The sequence below is a fragment of the Manis javanica genome, chromosome 9 (genome assembly GCF_040802235.1).
Source record: "Manis javanica isolate MJ-LG chromosome 9, MJ_LKY, whole genome shotgun sequence".
Taxonomy (NCBI): Eukaryota; Metazoa; Chordata; class Mammalia; order Pholidota; family Manidae; genus Manis; species Manis javanica.
The window spans coordinates 118537166-118555706 of NC_133164.1; the positions used below are offsets into that span (position 1 = coordinate 118537166).

At 39.1% G+C, this 18541-nt stretch overlaps 1 protein-coding gene across 2 annotated transcripts in view; it reads right to left on the bottom strand.

Annotated features, from left to right (window-relative positions):
• Positions 1–5064: 5064 nt before the first annotated feature.
• The window catches only part of CD226 (CD226 molecule), a 63342-nt gene continuing 49865 nt past the window's right edge, over positions 5065–18541 (bottom strand). The window contains exons 4-6 of one of the 2 annotated variants that reach the window (XM_017649649.3): positions 15714–15816; positions 11161–11215; positions 5065–8787 (exon numbers count right to left, since the gene is read on the bottom strand). In XM_017649649.3, the coding sequence (XP_017505138.3) occupies positions 8674–8787; positions 11161–11215; positions 15714–15816 (272 nt within the window). In that variant the 3' untranslated portion in view covers positions 5065–8673. Of the gene's footprint in view, positions 8788–11160; positions 11219–15713; positions 15817–18541 lie in introns of both variants that reach the window. The other variant, XM_073213207.1, reaches the window with a different exon arrangement.

Sequence of the window (18541 nt, forward strand, 5' to 3'; positions counted from 1 at the left end):
AGCTGTGTACGATCTCTTGCTAAGCTTCAGATTGTATTCCATATTTTATTACTGTGCAATTATCTTATGCTATAAATATTTTATCCGGTAGATCTGTCATCATGAAAATGGACCAAAAAGCAGCCTGGAGCAGAGACAGCCAGATAGATGGTCAGACTCCAGTGTCAGGCCACCCTGGTGAAGCAGGTTAGGAGCAGAAGCAGACGGGAAGCCAAGAAAGCAGAAAATACACATATTAAAAGTGCATGAGGGGGACTTCCTGGGTTTACTGCCGACCCCTGAGGAGCTTGGGAGATGTCACTGCCATGATTGCATCTGCTTAACTGGAGCTGAAGCACTGGGACCATAACCGAGTGGGAATATTTAAATGGTGAGCCAGGGGAATTGTTGGCTTATGACTGTGGACTAATATGAGTGTGAGAAACTCATGGGGAGCATAGTCTGAGAGGGACCCACAATTCTGTGGACTTTCATTCAAGAAAACCCCAGATTCTCACCATGAGTATCCAAGAAATGTTCCCACATAGCTCTGGCAAGGGAAGGGGCAGGACCACCATTGTGAAATAACCCAAAATCCTTCTTGATCACAACGACCTACCCTCCAGAAGAAAGGACTTTGCCAGAACACAGCTCCTAATATTGCCAACAATTGGATAACTTATAAATGGGCCAGTTTCTTGAAAGAGAGAGAGTACCAAAACTCACATGTAAGGAGAAGTAGATAAACTGAGTAGGCCTATCTCTACGAAAGAAATTGAATCAATGAGTGATAACTTTCCAAAGTGAAAGTACCATTCTACCAAACATTTAAGGAAGAAATAATACCAACTCTCTACAATCTTTTCCAGAAAAAAAAAAAGTGGAGAGAACACTTCCTAACACATTATATGAAGTCAGCATTATCCTAACATCAAACCAGATGTAAAAATATTGCAAGAAAAGAAAAAACTATAGACAAATGTCTCCCATAAATTTAGATGAAAAAAAGATTAACAATGAAATATTAGCAACAAAATACTTGCAAACCAAATCCAACAATGTATACAAAAAATGTTTATGATCAATTGGGATTTATTCTAGTTACACAAGTTTGGTCCAACATTCAAAAATCAATAATGTCATCAACTACGTCAATAGGTTAACTAAGAAAAATCATATGATCATATCAATTGAATCAGAAAAGGCACTTGGCAAAGTACAGCATCCATTTATAATTTTTAAAAAATCCTTGGCAATCTAAGAATAGAAGGGAACTTTCTCAATTTGATAAAGAACATACGACAGAACACCTACAGTAACATCTTATTTAATGGTGAGTGAAGGCAAGAACACACCATCTCATCACTCCTATTCAACATTTTACTAGAAGTCCAAGCTACTGCAGTGAGACAAGGAAAGAAAATTCCTAAAGATTGGGGAGCAAGAAATGAAACTGTCTTTATTTACAGAAGATACAAATAGCATGTGGAAAAACTCCAAAGAATCTACTCAAAAAACCTCATAGAGCTAACAAGTAAGTACAGCAAAATAATAGGATGCAAAGTATACAATTATTATACATATTTGGTTAAATGTACACCTAAGGGCTTTAGATATATTTTTGCTGTTATGGTAAATGACATTGATTATTAAGTTTCAAATTCTGATTTTTCATTGCTGGTACACAGGAAAGCAACTGACTTTTTAAAATATATACTGATCTTTTATCCTGTTACCTTGCTTATAAAGGAGAAGCTTGTAAGAGGTCTCTGTGAAGCTGTAGCCGCTGGATAGTTATTATCTCTCAAACATACAGCGATGGCTGGGATGATTGTTGACTAACAGGGTCAGCAGCTAGGAGGGGCTGGACATGCAACAGAGGAGAGTAAAGACGAGCCACAGCTGCCAGGCTCGCTGCATCTGTCCATCAACACACTGACTGAAATGACCTACAGAGAGCGATGTCCAGTGCTCCATACCTCATGCAAGTTCCATTTTGGCCAATGCTAACCAACAACCACATAGAGAGGGAGGTTCTGGGAATTACAGACTAGAATCCTAATCATACTGGCAAAACAGTCTGGCACAGTTTCTCTGGATCTTTTTGCGTCAATTGTTAATTGGGACAATAACATTTACCTTACCGACATCTTAGACGTGTTTTAAGAACCAAATGGAAGAATATCAGAAAGAGCTCATGGTAGAGACATATAATGTTTTTTGTCAATAGCTTCAACTTTATAATAGAAGCCATTTATAAAGCCATTTATAATGGCTACTCAGAAGCCATTGAAGTAATGATCAGCCATGAAAAAGTCTAGAAAAGCTGGAACAGTTATCTACATCTCCAGAGGCCACTGAGACATCACATGTCTTTTAATATTTATTATGTGAGCTGAAAAAAGCAAAAGTTTCTTCTCATGATCTTCATATGATAAAAGTAAGATAAATCGTAACTGAAGTTACATTGAGAGCTGTAAAAAATTTTAACATTGAAACTAAATTGGAGAGCTTAAAGTCTTAACTAGTCATCTGACTAAAGAATAATGTTCTTATCACTAAAAGCACTTTTGAATACCTAGAATAAGAGTTGTAATGAATAAATGATTGAATAGGAAGGTCATCTTAAGAATAAATTCCAGAGAAATACAGAATCAGTTGAGATTATTTAAATTGTAAAAAGTGAAGACAGAAAGTTATCAGTTTCTCAAGTTTTATGTTTTACAAATCTGGTTTGGCCTCACCATTCAGGGACTTGGAGAATTTTGCTTTGATATTTAAAACTCAAAAGAATTTAGTCCATAAATGGCTTATTTGGCCACATGTAGAAGACTGGCCTTGCCTACACATTGCATTGCTTTCTTTCTTTAATAATATTTATTTCTGAAGGTCAAATGGTACTCAGTATAATTCTGTGCCATCTTCATTGGCAATTTTCCATGAAAAATATATAGAAGTCAACTTCTTACTTGGAATTCTGAAAGTAGAATGTTACAAAGAAATTGATATTTGGTGTAAAGATATATTTGTCTAGGCCTAAGATGCTGTTTTAAAAAAAAATCAATGAACTTGAGTAAAGAAGTCTAGGAAAATATGCAACACATCCATTATTTGAGAGATTGGTGAATCCTAATATCCAAATACAATCTCAATAACATTACTAAGAATGAACCACTGGCCGTTATTTCAAGACTACTACTTGAAAGTGTTGGTAATAGATAAATAACTAGAATTTATTTGTTTATTCACCAATTTATTCAAAAAAAAATCTTGGATGTATTTGGATACATCTGTAAATAATAAATTCAGCTATTATAGAAGGTCATTATATAAAATGTCTATTTAAAACTTGCCATTAAGAAAATTGTCACCTATTGAGTTGAGACATTTGTCAACGGTAGAAGTTCTTCTGCAACTTTGGGAAGAACACCATTTTGTATATGCTATTTGAAAAGTAAATTATACTCTTGCTACTTTATCAGTTGAAGGGGACAGATACCACTTCGTTGATATATGTAAGGGGCCCTGATTCTGGAATAAGTGAGGCAAATAAAATACGGTGTTCAGAACTCTGCACGTGTGGGGGAGTGGTGCCAGGTTCCCAGAGCACAGCTCTAACCAGAGAATCTGTGTTCTAAGTGGTAGCTGTGCTTCTGGCGGGTGAACCCCTAGAGTTGCCACATTTTCCCCCAGTTTTCTAAGCTTCTCCCATCCGTGTCCTGGAACTGCTATGAGCCACCCGTATCATTCAAACAAGTAAATTCTTTTTTCTAAAACATAGTGTGAAGTTGCAATGCTTACAACCAATACCCCGAACTTTTACAAAAATAAACCCAAATATAACAGGCTTCTTACCATTCCTTGTTCTGGGCACTGGTTAAATATGTGCAGTCTGGAGCATCATATCCTTTTGTACTAGCAAATTTTCTAGAATTGATCCCAGCATATGACCATCTCTCTCTTTCTGGATGAAGGGACACATCAGGATGAGAGCTATGCAGACAAAAGTCCCTGCTTGTTGGCCCCGAGGCAAAGTCCAAGGGCAACTTTTTTGGAAGATGAGATTGTTGGAATATCTGCTATGTCACAGAGGATCTGGAGAAATCATTTAGAGTATCACAAGTATGAGATAAATTTATAGTAAACACAAAAATAGCAAGCCAAAAGGGGACATGTATTAATTCTAGGTGGAGAGAAAGTTACGTCGGTAAGAAAACACAATCATTTTTACCATGTCATTCAGCTGAGAAGAGTGTTAACAAAGTCATAAAAAAAATAAAGAACCAATATTGAAATAAGCATTTTAATACAGATATTTTGGAAGGATGGGCACAAAAGAAAGGTATGCATATGTGGTGAGTTTGTGGAGAGGGACACTTCAAATTAAGAAAAATTGTCTAAAATTGGGGAAAAAAATCTAATAGTGATACAAGTGTGCTACTCAGAAAGCTAGAGAAAAATAATCAAAACAAGTGAAATTTGTTGCCTTAATGGAGGGAAAATGGGAAGGGCAGGAACTACTATTTTTTTTTTTGCAAAAAAAAACCTTGCACAGCATTCTCTGAACTACATAAGCTTATAAAATGCACCAATATTACTTTGAAATAGAAGTTACAAAGTGCCAGTGGTTTGAATCTTTTATGCATTTAACTCTTTATGTTAGTATTATTCTGTAGGAATTTTTCTCTAATATTCTTTGATGGCAGATGAAACTAATGATCATGGAGCACTGCATTTTATTCATTCAAACAACAGAATACAGTATGTCAAGACACACATTTGCATGCCCTACAAAACTTGGGAGTCTGAAATTACACAGGAACCTGGAAAAAATGTTCTAGAGAGAGTGACTAACTTACATTCAAATAGGAACAATGGGCAATAAATGGGGATTATTCTAGACATTTATCACCCAAACCCCCAAATTAGATCTTTTTTATAACACCTCACATGTAGTTAGTGCTATAAATCTGGAGAAACATAATATGCAAACTGGCCTGAAGATTTACAAAATTATCTTAGATGGAATTGCAGTTTATCCTAGAAGCCGCAGTTCTGCCTATTGGCCCACAAGCAACAGAAAAGTTTTTTAAGAAACCTCATTTTTATTTTTCAGAAAATGTGTAAAAGCCTAGAGACTTGGCTTAGAATAATTCCAACAAACAGACAAATGAAAAAATACATTACTTTATGAAAAATCTTGAGTGCAAAGCTCAGCACTTTCTAAATGCTGTATTCTAATAGTGGCCAAACTAATGATGACAATTAATGCTTTTATATGCTTATATTGTTTTATATTCTTCAAAGATATTTTCTTATCACTATTGTGGAAAGAAGCTAAACTCTATGCTCACAACTTAGCATTCCCACCTATAATTTATAAACATTTTCATTCCACAACATCTTCAATTTTGTTCAAATTTCATACAAGCAGTACAAAATATAGCATATTATTATAAATCAAGGAGAAGCATTTGACAACAGTGATTTCTAATTACAATTTGGACTCTACCAATTTGGAAAATCATGGCAATGCAGCTATAGTTTCTACTTAATACAGGTCTATATAAACCAACACAACTTTGATGTTTGCAATAAAAGCAAACTACCGAAGTTATTTTTATTTTATCTTATAAATTGATGATCAATGTATCTTAAATTGGCATGCAACATTTTAGTTATGAACTGAATTACTTTTAAAATTCTATAAATTTGAATATTTACTAAGCAAATATTATAGCCTCATTCACCTGCCTCCCAACCATATCTGCTCCCAACCATTGGAATATCTGCTATGTCACAGAGGATTTTATTTCTCTTTTCTGAGTGTGCATAAAGGCCTTGAAATAAATGTTTCAAGGTCTCTCTGATAATCATGTAATCAATATCTAGGCATTGTCGGTTAGTAAGATCCATTCTTTCCCTGACAAAACTGTGTACTCTATAATGACATTTAATAAAGTTACCTACCTGTCATCACACAGTGTTTCCCTTTAATTGGTTACTTTACTATAAATATGAAAACAATTGCATTCAAAGGAAACAAAGAATTTTACTTAAGGTATTATATATTGATATAAATTATGTAAATAAGAATCTTGGGAAGCATCTTGCTTCCTAAGTAGCACCTTGCAAAATAAACTTAACACATAATTTATTCCATCTGACTTTTTATTCTGCGGATCTGTTTTGCTCTATTTCCTTAGTAACAACCAGAATAGTAAATACAACTGATTAGGGTGGGAAATTCTTTCTATAAGTACATATACCATATAGTAGGTACAGTTATATATATATATATTAGGTAGAGTTATAAAACTCCAGTAAATTTGGTATAATAGTAAAGAGATTACACAAAAGTGCTGTGTTAAGTCAAGACGTCCTGAGAAAGAAAATGAACAGAATTTCATCTCAGTATAAGAGCTGAGAGTATAAAAGGATCAGCAGAGATGGTCAGAAAAATTTCAGCAGGACTTAGGAGAGTTCCCAATCCCTGAAAAAATCCTGAGATCTGCAGAGGAATACTATATAGAAAATAGGAAGGAGAGAGTAAATAGTTCTCATAAATATTTAAAGTGAGAGATTAAAAAAAAATTAAACACCATGGAAAAAGAGACAAGTTACAACTGGTCTGGAAGCTTCTCAACACTTAAATGGTTTGCCCCAAACGTCTCCATGAAACCATTAGTAAAACCACCAGGACAATGACATCTGGTGTACTGTGCACATCCCCTCCTCACACCCCTACGTTCTCTGTGCAAGTGAGATTTACATCGCCCCATACCACAATGGTAGGAATCTCTCACTTCTCACCCATATTAGTCATTGAGAATTTGCTTATCAAAATCTTCCAGAAAGTAGTATTTTGATTGTCTTCAACTTCAGGGAAAAGAAATCGTCCTTTATAAGTGATGCTAAGTCTGTTTCACCACACAAACTTGACTCAGTCATGGAAACTTTCATAGTTGCATCTGACACAGTTAACAAAACATTAGAGCCTTTTTCTCGTAAACTGCCTTCCAACTTTGTTACAGTATATTTGCAGAAGCACTTCAGGAATCCAGACATAAAGATCTTCAAGCACACCAAGTGGCAATGAGATCACTCTTCTTGCATGTACAGAAGTACGGCGGGGAAATGGTCACTTTAATTTTTTCCCTTCTGAATCAGGTAGGGACGGTCACAGTTTCTGCAATTGCATTATTTGGCACACATGGCACTTACGGCTAAAAAATCATAAAATAGCCACTGACTTGCTTAAAACTGTAAATTAGAGCTTGGACTTTGTCTTAGACAAGATGAGAATTTGATTTTGGTTGTCATGAAAGGTCTACAACTTTGGCACTAAATTTGTGATGGATCTTTTATAGATGAGTAACAAATATTTGACACATGAATGACCACTATATTTGGTGGTGATCATTGTGGTTCAAGGTGACTACAACCATTATTTAATGTCAGAAATAGTTTTCACTGTTTGCCAAATCTAGAATTTGGACAACGGCAGGCATGGTCTCTAACTGCTCTGTGGTGACACCACTTGGGTTGTCTTTGGCCAAACCATGAAGCAGGACAAGCTTCTCTCTGCATCTCCCCATTCTCTGATCCCCTTTCCTGCTTCCTTGGGCACCCCCAGTGCTTTTCCCCTCACTTTTCTAGCCTACCACCCTCTGCCACCACTTCAACTACCACTCCTTTTTCTTGTATTCTGATTTTGCATAATTGTTTTTTAGAAATACAGTAACAGCTAGGCGCCTGATCATTTTGACAAAATTCACATATTAAAAATAGTTCTCAGGAGTAGAAAAAGTAAGTTATTATTGAATGATCTACTCCATTATAAGGCAAAAATTCTATATGGACTCGGAGGTGAAGTTATTGGTGAATAGAAAGAAGAGATTTCGCTGTCACATTTACCTTCTTGATAAGCACTCTTCTGGACTATGCTGATGTGGCACATTCTAAGTGGGAAGAGCTTAGATGCACCCACGTATTCCCTCCTCATTGGTTAACAAGAGATGTCTTGGAACGTCACTGTGGTTCACGCTTGCTGGTAACCAGCCCAGGTTCCAGGCTCCCCTGCACCCTTTCTAACGAGACTCTGAATTTCCTAGTAATGTGCTTTGGCCCCACTCCTAGCCATAGAATGAACCCTTCATTGACTTAATCCATTTCATCCCCTCTGGCCATAATGCCTGTCTAATGAAGAACAAATAACCAAATTTGTTTGCTCTGCCAGAGAAGTAAGCTCTCTACCAGATAGAAACAAGGATCAGGAATCGCCAAGAGCTGTTAGCAGGATTCCTGGAACAAGGGGAAAGCCTGGACGAGAGTGAGGCTGACGCCAGGAAAGGGGGTCCAGCACTGCAGAAGCAGATCCAGAAATGGGTTAATGCCCAGTAGTAATTCTAGATGCAAAGCTGAGGCCTTGGTGAATGACTCTTGCCTGCAGCTTCATCTGTCCTGAATCGCTCACTTACATGATTCAGTAAGTCTCCGTTGATGAGAGTCAGGTTTTCTGAAACATTTCTGTTAAGAATGTTTAATTCTCTAGATAATGCAGTATGTTTCCTCTCAAAATAAATTCAGTCAACTTAGCCAGTATCCATGGTAGACACTGAGTAGTGGGGAAAAATTGCATAAAGATTCATGTACAGAACAGTCATGTAACTCTTCTCAGATCAGGGAGAAAACTTAGACTCTAGCCTTTGGTCTACGAGAGAAGGTTGGGTAGTTGACATAAACATCCTCTGTTGCACCATCTGATGGTTGATTGGTAGAGACGGGGCTTCTGTAGTTATTAGATGCCTAGAAAGACAGAAAAAGAGGAAGTCGATAATTCACTGCATTTCAGCAACCAGTAAGGACCCTCAAACAAATCTCTCCTCAATTCAACCGCAACATGGGTCGAATTTCTATGACAATCAATTTCACAAAACACTCAATTAACTGTATTGAACATTCTCTTCATCATCCTGAACTTGCTCTTCATCGCACTGAATGTGAAAAATCACATTCTTGACTTGCAGGGCTTGGAGCGAGATACAACAGGCGCCGAGTCCAGGCTTCTACGATGCGTCATGAGATGCCTGTGGAGATGTAGATGGCTCTCTCCCAATGTCAGGCTATTTTGGTGAAAACAATTATTCTCACTTTTAACATGGAAAATCTACTACAGTATTTTTCCATAGTCAGAACCCATTAATTTCTGTTGAATGAATGTCTTAATAAATAATACTTTTAAAGTACACAGTGTCTTGTCTTAAAAATAAATAACTGACCACATGAAAAGAAATTAACAAAATAAACTGACATTCACTTTCAAGAGGATGTTATACAGTCATTAATCTTCTGCATTCTAATTAAGTCATTTGACCATCTGTATGTGATAGAAAATACGTAGGTGTGCATAAAAGAGAGTCAAGACAGAGAGACATTGAGAAGAAGAGAAGAAGAGAGAAATAGAGGTCTTTCAGTAAGTAGTTTGGAAATTTAGATCGGTTTTCATGTTTGCGAAGAAAAAGGAAAAAGAAAGTGCTATTGTTACTTATATGGCCTGTCTAAAGAAACGTCTAAGAATCAAGTAGGTGTAACTTCTTTACCTTCCATAGTCCTACGTACTAACTTTATAATCACCATTCAAAATACCACTGTTCTGTAAAAACCTGAAAGAAGTTGAATACGTAATGAAGGAAGTTGCAAAGTTCCTTTATGCCTTTAAATTCACAGCAATATATTTGGCTTTGGATCGGCCTGAGTGGACAACAGCTAAGGACAAAGAAAAGACCCAAAAATCGTGTGCAACCGAGCACTGTATATACTGCATGCTGACGTGCAGATAGACAAGGTGAGACTTCTAGGGTCTTTGCAGTGGGTGCCGAGAAGCAGACCATTGCTTATTCAGAAAAAAAATTTTGTTTTACAAGGATTAACTCCTTCATAGAAGAAGAATGTTAGACTGATAGAATAAATAGATAATAAAGAAGTCTGAAGCACACATATTGTATTGCCAGAAACTTTACTTGATGTTTTGGCCATGTAGAGTTGAATTGCAAGTAATTAAATTGAAGAGAAATGGGGGTAAATTTAGATGACCTTTGGAGAGATATCTTATTGTAAAATTTTGTCGACAGAATAATATGTATTAAAAGAGTATATCTGGCCTATAGTAGAGACAATGAACATGAAAATAAGCATTCCTTTTTACAAGAAAACCCAGGAGGAATTTTCTACTCTCAGTTATACAATAAGGAGAAGAAGGTAGAGGAGGAAAATGCTACACGTCATCAGACCTTTGCAGCCCATCAGAGATCTGAGCAGCCACTGTTGATACATTAATATAACACAATAATGATAATAAGTATCAAAACATTGCATCCTTCTATGTGCCATGCTTCAGCTCTTTTATGCAGTTTGACTTAATCCTCACAATAACCTCTTGACAGAAAAATCATTAGGCCCTGTAGTGGGTCAGATAAAGTCCCCCCAAAACGTATTTCCTTCCCAGACCTACATAATGTGACCTTATTTGGAAATAGGGTTGTTGCAGAGTAATTAGTTAAGATGAGGTCATTACTGGAGTAAGGTGGGCCCTTAGTCCAATATGACTCATGTCCTTATAAGAAGAGGGAAAGAGGTAAGGTGCATTCTCACATATGCACACGCACACACAGGGAAGAATGCCATGGAAAAACAGAGATAGGAGGGATGTGCCTACAAGCCAAGGAATGCCAAGGATTGCCAACACCCAGCAGAAGCCAGGAGAGTAGCATAGAAGAGGTGCTCATCCCAAGAAAAAGCAGATCCTGCTGAGACCTTGATTTGGGGCTTCAACCTCCCAAACTGCGAGGGAATAGACTGCTGTCACTCTGAATCACCTACTTTGTGGTAATTTTGTTGTGACAACCCTAGGAAACTAACACAGATTTTGGTAATGCAGTGTTGATTACACGTCCATTTATGTTAATGTAAAGCAAACTTAGTTTCAAAGGGCATTCATAATAGGAGAACCATTCAGAATATAATTGTTTCTTCAAGTCGCTGGTATTTGAATTACAGGCTACTGCAAGGCCAGGTTATTAAAAGGAGAATGAAAATAAGGTTGCTAACTGCCAAAAGAACTTACTTTACAAGACATTTTTATGCACAAAAGGGAGAAAAAACAGTTCTGAGGAAATTTACCTTATTTTGTATATTCCAGGACTCTTCAAATAGGCCTCTTTTCTGTCTCGGTCTCCTTCTGAGAATACATATTCAGTAGAGGTGTTAAGACACTACACTCCGTTACTTCAAATACGCTATACCTCACCTGTACCCCAGCCCATACTTTCTTACTAAATTTATTGAAGTGGTAGCCCTAGGTACTTCATATATACTTACCTCAAATTCCATTGACCTAAAGTGTTTCATTTTATACACCTTTTCCAATGTGCTCACAGATGGTTATAGCATCTAAATGGGTATCTAACCGATGTACGTTAGCAATTAATCTCAGAGAGCTTACTAAGAATGGGTCCTAGTGGGTTACTGCATAAATGGCTTACTTCCTTCTCCAGATAATCTGGGTTTAGACAATTAAGACTTCTTTTAAAATGCTAATGGTGCAACTTCTTGGATGGCAGTGATAATATGACTGAGCTTTATAAAAACTTACAGGTGTTTTACTACACCATCTGTATAGATTACTTCATTTAGCTTTGATCAAAAACTATACTTAACAGTGAGAGAAGGACTACGTAGTTGGTTAGCGGTGGCGTTAGGATTCGGATCCACAGCCCTCTTGACTAAGAGGCTGTGCTGATTCTGGACTCACGCTGCCATGGCTCAGAGGATCATTTGGAGCCATACTGCTCAATAAACTCTCCACTGCTCCAATAACACCTGTAAAAATTCAGGGGGAATCTTTGAAGAGAAAATATAAGAGAAGAAAAGAGGCTACTCTAGTTCAGTGCAGAGGATAAAACTGCTCTATCCAAGTGTATGAAAACAGTGATGATGCGGATAGGATGACTATGTTTTTTCATCTCTCTAAAGAAAAGATTCTTCCTGAACCACAGAGGTGATCGGTCAGATTCACAAAGCCGAGTTTTTTCCTTCATGCAGAAAGATGGAGTTGTAATTCCTTCATGGAAAGTTTGAAAACCAGGCAAGCTGATTTCTTTCCAAGATAAGGTTGTTCAGTGATGGATGCCGACTCTCATGGTGTCTTCACTCTGGAATCTTCCTACTATGTCAACACAATCACAGACTTATCAAATGTGCATGTATTTGTTAACTTATGAAGTATTACTTAAAGAATTACTTCATTTACATATTTGATCTGTAAGTTTACTAAGTGCAAATCATGTCTCTCGGTGTTTTTTATATAAATTATTTACTCCTCAACAGAAATCTGTAATATAGATTCTATTATCTTCTTTTTATAAATGAACAAATGAGATATAGATCTATGGCCTTTGATTTTTTGTTAAACCACAGTTCATAAGCCTTGTTATATAATGTAGTTAACTTTCCCAAGTAGGTCCAAATATGTATGCATATAATAAATAAATATATCTATATATTTTTAACATAAGCTTAGAGTATAAGCCTAGTGATGAAGACAAGAGAACATGAACTTGGGGTCAGGTGATCTGCGCTTGATCTGTGTGCTGCAGTTATTTGCATCTCTAAAGTTCTGGCGTCTCATCTAAAGAAAGAAAAAATGTTGTGGCTATTCTAGGTTGTCTGACCCTCTGGTTTGCTTGATTCTGTGGCATTTCCCGGGGATGAGGGATTTCCAATGCTGAAACTGGGAGAGTCCAGGCAAACAAGGCACCCCCTCTGTTGTGAACATCCAAGCTGACAACAAACATAAAAACAAATGTCTAACATTTTGCTTCCTAAGTATTAAATTCCTTCCTACAAACACAGGGGTCAGCGTACAGACTGCATTTTGGCTCCCGTGGTGCTCACCGGTGCTACCCACTCCCGAGAGCCGGGTGCACCCGACAGTGTCACCGTGCTGATTTCCCGCTGGCAACGACACAAACTGGAAGCAGAGAAACTGCTTCCGATGCCTCGGCACACACAGGCCCCAGGCACTGGGTGTGAGGGGGTTCGCTTTCGCTCAGGCACACTGACTCCTCCTGGCTTCCCCCAGGTCAGGACCTCTGAAGAAGCAGGGCTGTTTTAGATGCTCGCTAGGACAGAGTTCTTAAGCCCGTGGGTCATTTTTCAAAACATTTCCATTCCAAATAACACCCACAAACTGAAACCTGCAGCAAGGTAGAAAGAACAAGTGCTTTTCCCTTTGTGATGTTTGGCCATGATTATGCATTTAAGTCCACTAATCTTTTCATCACAGCCAAGTGGGACAATATATGCTCCGGTTTGGTTTAGCCATTCATGTATGGGTTATGCATTTTCATGAAGTTAAGCCCGTCACGTCCTGCATCTGTGGCCCTGCAGAGATTCGTTGCGCCCGGGCCATGTTGCCGGCACTCGGGTGCCCTGCTGTCCTATCTGCCCTCGGTGCATTATTTAACAACCCAGTGAGGCAGGAGAGAAATCCTGCACGCCACTAACATCCTGGGGTCCTCGCCTCCGTTTGCTAATGTCTGACCAGGAAAAGGCTTGAGGGCAGCCCACGATGGAGAGGAAGGAAAAGCAACCGTTTCACATCACAATTAAATCAGACAAACGCTTATTGGCCATCCATTATTTGGAAAGATTAGTGCTAAATGCTACCAAACACTAAAAAATGAATATAACACAATCCCTGCCAGTATGAATCGAAGGGAAGACAAGCACTGAAAATGATTAAGCTACTAAGCAGGCTGTGAGGTGCAGCAGAGAGACGTACAGTGCGATTCCAGATGGTGACATCATGTCTATTTGCAGGGAGAGAACCAGGGCGGACCTCCCAGAGGGGACATGTGCCCCAGACTCTGAATGGGCCAGGAGGAAGACCACATATGGGCAAATAGCATTTCAGCGGCCTAGCAAATGGGAAGAGAGTCCGGTATGTTCACAGAATAACAGTTGCAGTTTTAACAAAATGTGTCAACATCAGAGTGTAACTAAAGTAGAAAGTTATCAGTGCACACTAGGCTGGGTTCAGACTAATTAGGCTGGCGGCAGAACAAAAGGCATCTTTGATCCAGGGCTGATGAGTGATGACATTATTCTGGTGAGAGTGGGAAGATGATGAAAGGTTTCAAACAGGAAGACGGCATGGCCAGTCTAGCTTTTAGAAGAGGAATGAGGGAGAATCAGATGGGTGAGAAAGAGGGGCCATACCGGGGAGCTGGGGTGCAGCCTGGAGAGTGTTACTAAGATCTGGTGAGTGGTGAGAAGAGTCTTCACAGACGGAGGGCCGGGGAGGTGCAGACAAGACACAGAGGCCTAGCAGAGGTCCTGCTGGTAAGCTCTCAGGCCCGCGCGTGGGGGAGGGGTGTGTGTGTGTGTGTGGGTGGGTGGGTGTTGTGTGTGGGTGCGTGTGCACGTGTGGTGGTGTTACTGAGGGAAGAGAAGCATGGAGATGGGTATACTCATTCACGCTACAAACATATACAGCCGACCCTTGTACAACAAGGGCTTGGGCTGTGCAGGTCCGCTTGTGTTTTTTTTTTCAATAAATATACTGTAAAACTTCCTGGATATTTACAACAATTTGAAAAAAATTGCAGATGAACTGCATAGCCTGGAAATATCAAAAACTTAAGAAAAAGGTATGTCATGAATGCATAAAATACATGTAGATACTAGTCTATTTTATTATTTACCACCATAAAATCAACAGTAGGCTGATAGTAGTTAAGTGTGGGGGGAGTCAAAAGTTATGTGCAGGTTTCTGACTGCACAGGGGTCGGCATCCCCAGCCTCTGAGCCGTTCTCGCGTCAGGTGTATCGTAAGTGCGCGCAGTGTGTCAGGCACTTGGAACGGTGACAGCGACAGTTTGGCCCTTCCCTCCCTTCAGAAGACAACACTTCGGTCAGAACACGAGGATAAGAGTAATTCCACCCCAAAATGATCACACCTAAGATTGCAACAAATACCTAATAAGTGAGCTGATGAATGTGGGACAGCGAGTCATCAAGAATATCCTAGAAAATCCCCCAGTGTGCCTCGGGACAGTGAGAGGCAGGAACTAGCAGGGGGCAAAAGACCACCTACCTTCTCTAAGGGGTCCCCTTCCAACCTCTTTCTCCCTCAATAATTTTTAATAATAGCACCTACATTACTGTATACAACCATTTAAAAGTATGCTGTTTGCTTGTTACAACATGTGCTCCATTTCATCTTCCCACCACTGTCAAAATAGATGTTTATTGAATGAATAAGCGAAGGCATTCTTACTGCTCAGCCCTGTCCCTCCTCTTCTCAGAATCCCTTTCTCCCTCTTTCTCTATCACATACACGTACCACCACCACCCCACTCTCGCCTGCCAGTCTTTTTTCCTTACAGGAGGAGGAAGGTGGGGAAGCAGACACAGCACAGGCACCAAGCAGTCGGCTGCCCAGAGGATAAACGCTTTGTGACCATGGGGACAGACTGCCAGCTCCCGGTAATTCTTAAATGAACTACTCTAGCTTTCTCCTCTAATATTATCACAACCATTTCTCCTCCCTATGGAAGCACAGACCTCAAAAAATGGTATGTGAGTGCCTGCGCAGCTTGACCAAGTTCCTTACCGAGAACCCTGAACATCACTCTGGGTAAACAAGATTCAGGATGAGTTGCAATACGCACCTGTTATAAGAAATGACAATGATGGTGGTAATTAGGATGACAAAGAGCAACAATAAAACTGTCCCTCCAGCCACGAAGAGGATATATTGGTTATCTGTTTTGCCTAGGAGGAAAAAAAAAATACATTAGAAATGAGGAATTCAGCTGTAGCCAGGGCAAAAGGAATGTGGGAAAATGAGGACAGAGCACATCCATCATCATAGAATAACAGTTTAAAACAAACAAAAAGTAGAATGAAATAAGGGGAAAAGACCATTTTTATTTTTGAATCTCCTGAAGATTTCTGACTCCTCACAGATTTTCCTTAGTTCCTTGATTCAGTTGGGTTTAACACCTTAAGAAAAACAAGAATAGAAAGAACACAAGCTCAAGACAGATCTATCACTTCATTCTAATAAACTCCCAATCTAATAAGATCAAGTATGTTATAGGAAAAAAAACTATAAAAATTATATACATAGATCCTTGTAGAAAAACTATACAAATAATACATAAATGAAGATCACTTCCTAAGTCTGATACATTATCTTCAATGCACAACAGAATACAAATCTGATGTTTATACAGAATTAATAAAATTTTGTTTAAGAAATATTTCCTACTCAGTTGGAGTTCATGATCAAAATAATCAGGGAAAAGTATCACTCTAACTCTGGGCCTAAATGGACCAACCAGCGGTCTGGGAATCTGCAAGGCTCCTCGGGGCTCCTTCACTATTCAGCCACTGGACCTCCGGCGAACTCCTGCACCGCCTCTGCACGCCTCTCTCCATCTGACAAGTGAGGGCGGTGCAGCAGTTCTCATTACATCACAGAATTGTGGTCAGACGTTAATGAGGCAATATTCAAATGAGCTATGAAATGAACTACCAGACAAACATCGCCTGCAGAGTGAGATCCCAATGAGGTCAGGGACCATTCTGTCTTTCAAATGCCCTCCTGCCCACGGGACACCTCACCACAGTGCCCCTTCAGAGGAGCGAGGAGCGGCCACTCCAGCACTAAGTGCCATCGGCAGGCATGGGACTGAGCTGAGACCTGGGCCTGGCTTTGCTGCCCTCTCTCTTTGGGACAGCAAACTTGCCTGTCACCCTGTAACTATGAGGGTAATACACCTTCCCAGCCTGGGGCAAAATACCTTTGCAGCCAAAATCAGTCAAAGGGAGAAATAAAGTGGGAGAACCCGTTTATTGCTTGCAAGCAGTTGTCCACTTCTGCTCGCCTGTATCTCTTGCAACCTGGCTGACAAAAAGGGACCCCACCCAACCTCTCTGGTTCAGATACATCCTCGTTCCCCCTTGTAATTACCTATTGATGGAGATGGACTACTTCTCTCACCCCCTTGGAAACACCTATTGATATAGGGATGCACTAAAGCCAGGCAAGAGATTCTGGAAATAGTACAATTTTACCCACACTCCCTTCCTGCAGGAAGGGGGCAGCCGATGGCAGAGACAGCACTGACACTAACTTAAGCTGAAATTAAAGCTTGAATGCTTGTACTGTGTTTCCCAGGCTTTCCAGAATCCTGCAACAAACTGAAAATCATGCTTTTCCCTGGATTCTTCCCAATGAAGACCCACTCTATAGCCGTAATTTTTTTTCATGATAAGAATTCAAAGTCTACATCCATTTGTTCTTTTGTAGGCTTTACTGAAAAGAGAAATTAAGTCAAGTAGTAAACATTATTTCTTTTTAAATCTGTTTAACTTATGAGGTGAATAAAAGTAGCACAACACATGAGCACTTCAAAGGCTTTGTACACAGAGTTCAAGAACGGCTTCCATCCACATGTGATGGGGAGATGGAAAACCAACCTGATTCAGAACAAAAATACATTCAAACACACAGGGGAGTTGACATTTTCCCCTCCTTAAATAAGAGATTAACCTTTTTTAAGCTCTTGGCACATTATGAAAACAAAATACCCAAAATTAATTTGCTTTATACCAGAAGACTATAAAAGAACCATACTTGCTACACTGAGATAATTTGAACACAGTGGATGCTAAGGTTAAATCTAACAGGAAATCATAGTGCCAATATGAAAGTTATGATTAAAAAAATTCATTGACAGTATTCTTGGGAAATTGTTTACTTTTTAAAATGCTATGTAGATCTTTATTACAGTAAAGAAAAATTCTGGGTAGATGAGAGATCTACATGTTTTCATGTAAACATTCAGGTTAGTGCCTTTAACATACACTTGCTATTAAGAAAAAGCTATATAAGACAATAAGAAAGATACACACTACTTATTAACAGAAAGCACTTACAGAATAAGTTTGTATAAAAGGAAGACTGTGGTGATATAGACCATCTCAAGCTCTGTTTGTGGGGATGGGTATGGGGGAAACAGCTACAACCTGTTTCAAGAAAGAAACCCTCTCACGAGGTGCCTGCACGCTTGATCCGTCACTTTATTCTAAAGAAATACTCAGAAATGTGAACAAGGAGTTTTGCAAAATATTTATAACATCACGAAGAAAATCCTTATAGCCACCAGTAGACATGAGCAAGACTACCCAGTGGAAATTTTCAAATGTAATTTGCACCAGAATCAGCTGGGGGCTTGTTAAGCACAGATTGCAGAGTCCCACCCTCAGTTTCTGACTCAGGAGGTCTCGGCGGGTCCAGAATTGGCAGCTCGCTTGCGAGGCCTACGATACTGGTCTGGGGCCCACTCTGAAAATCACAGCTCCAGATATCAGACCGGTGTGTGTGGCAAGACTCCAGTGAAACAAATCTGCTGACTGTAGATTCAAAGTTAAGTAAAATTTCAAAACAGAATTCACAACTGCACGTGCTACACCTCAATCAAGTACAGAA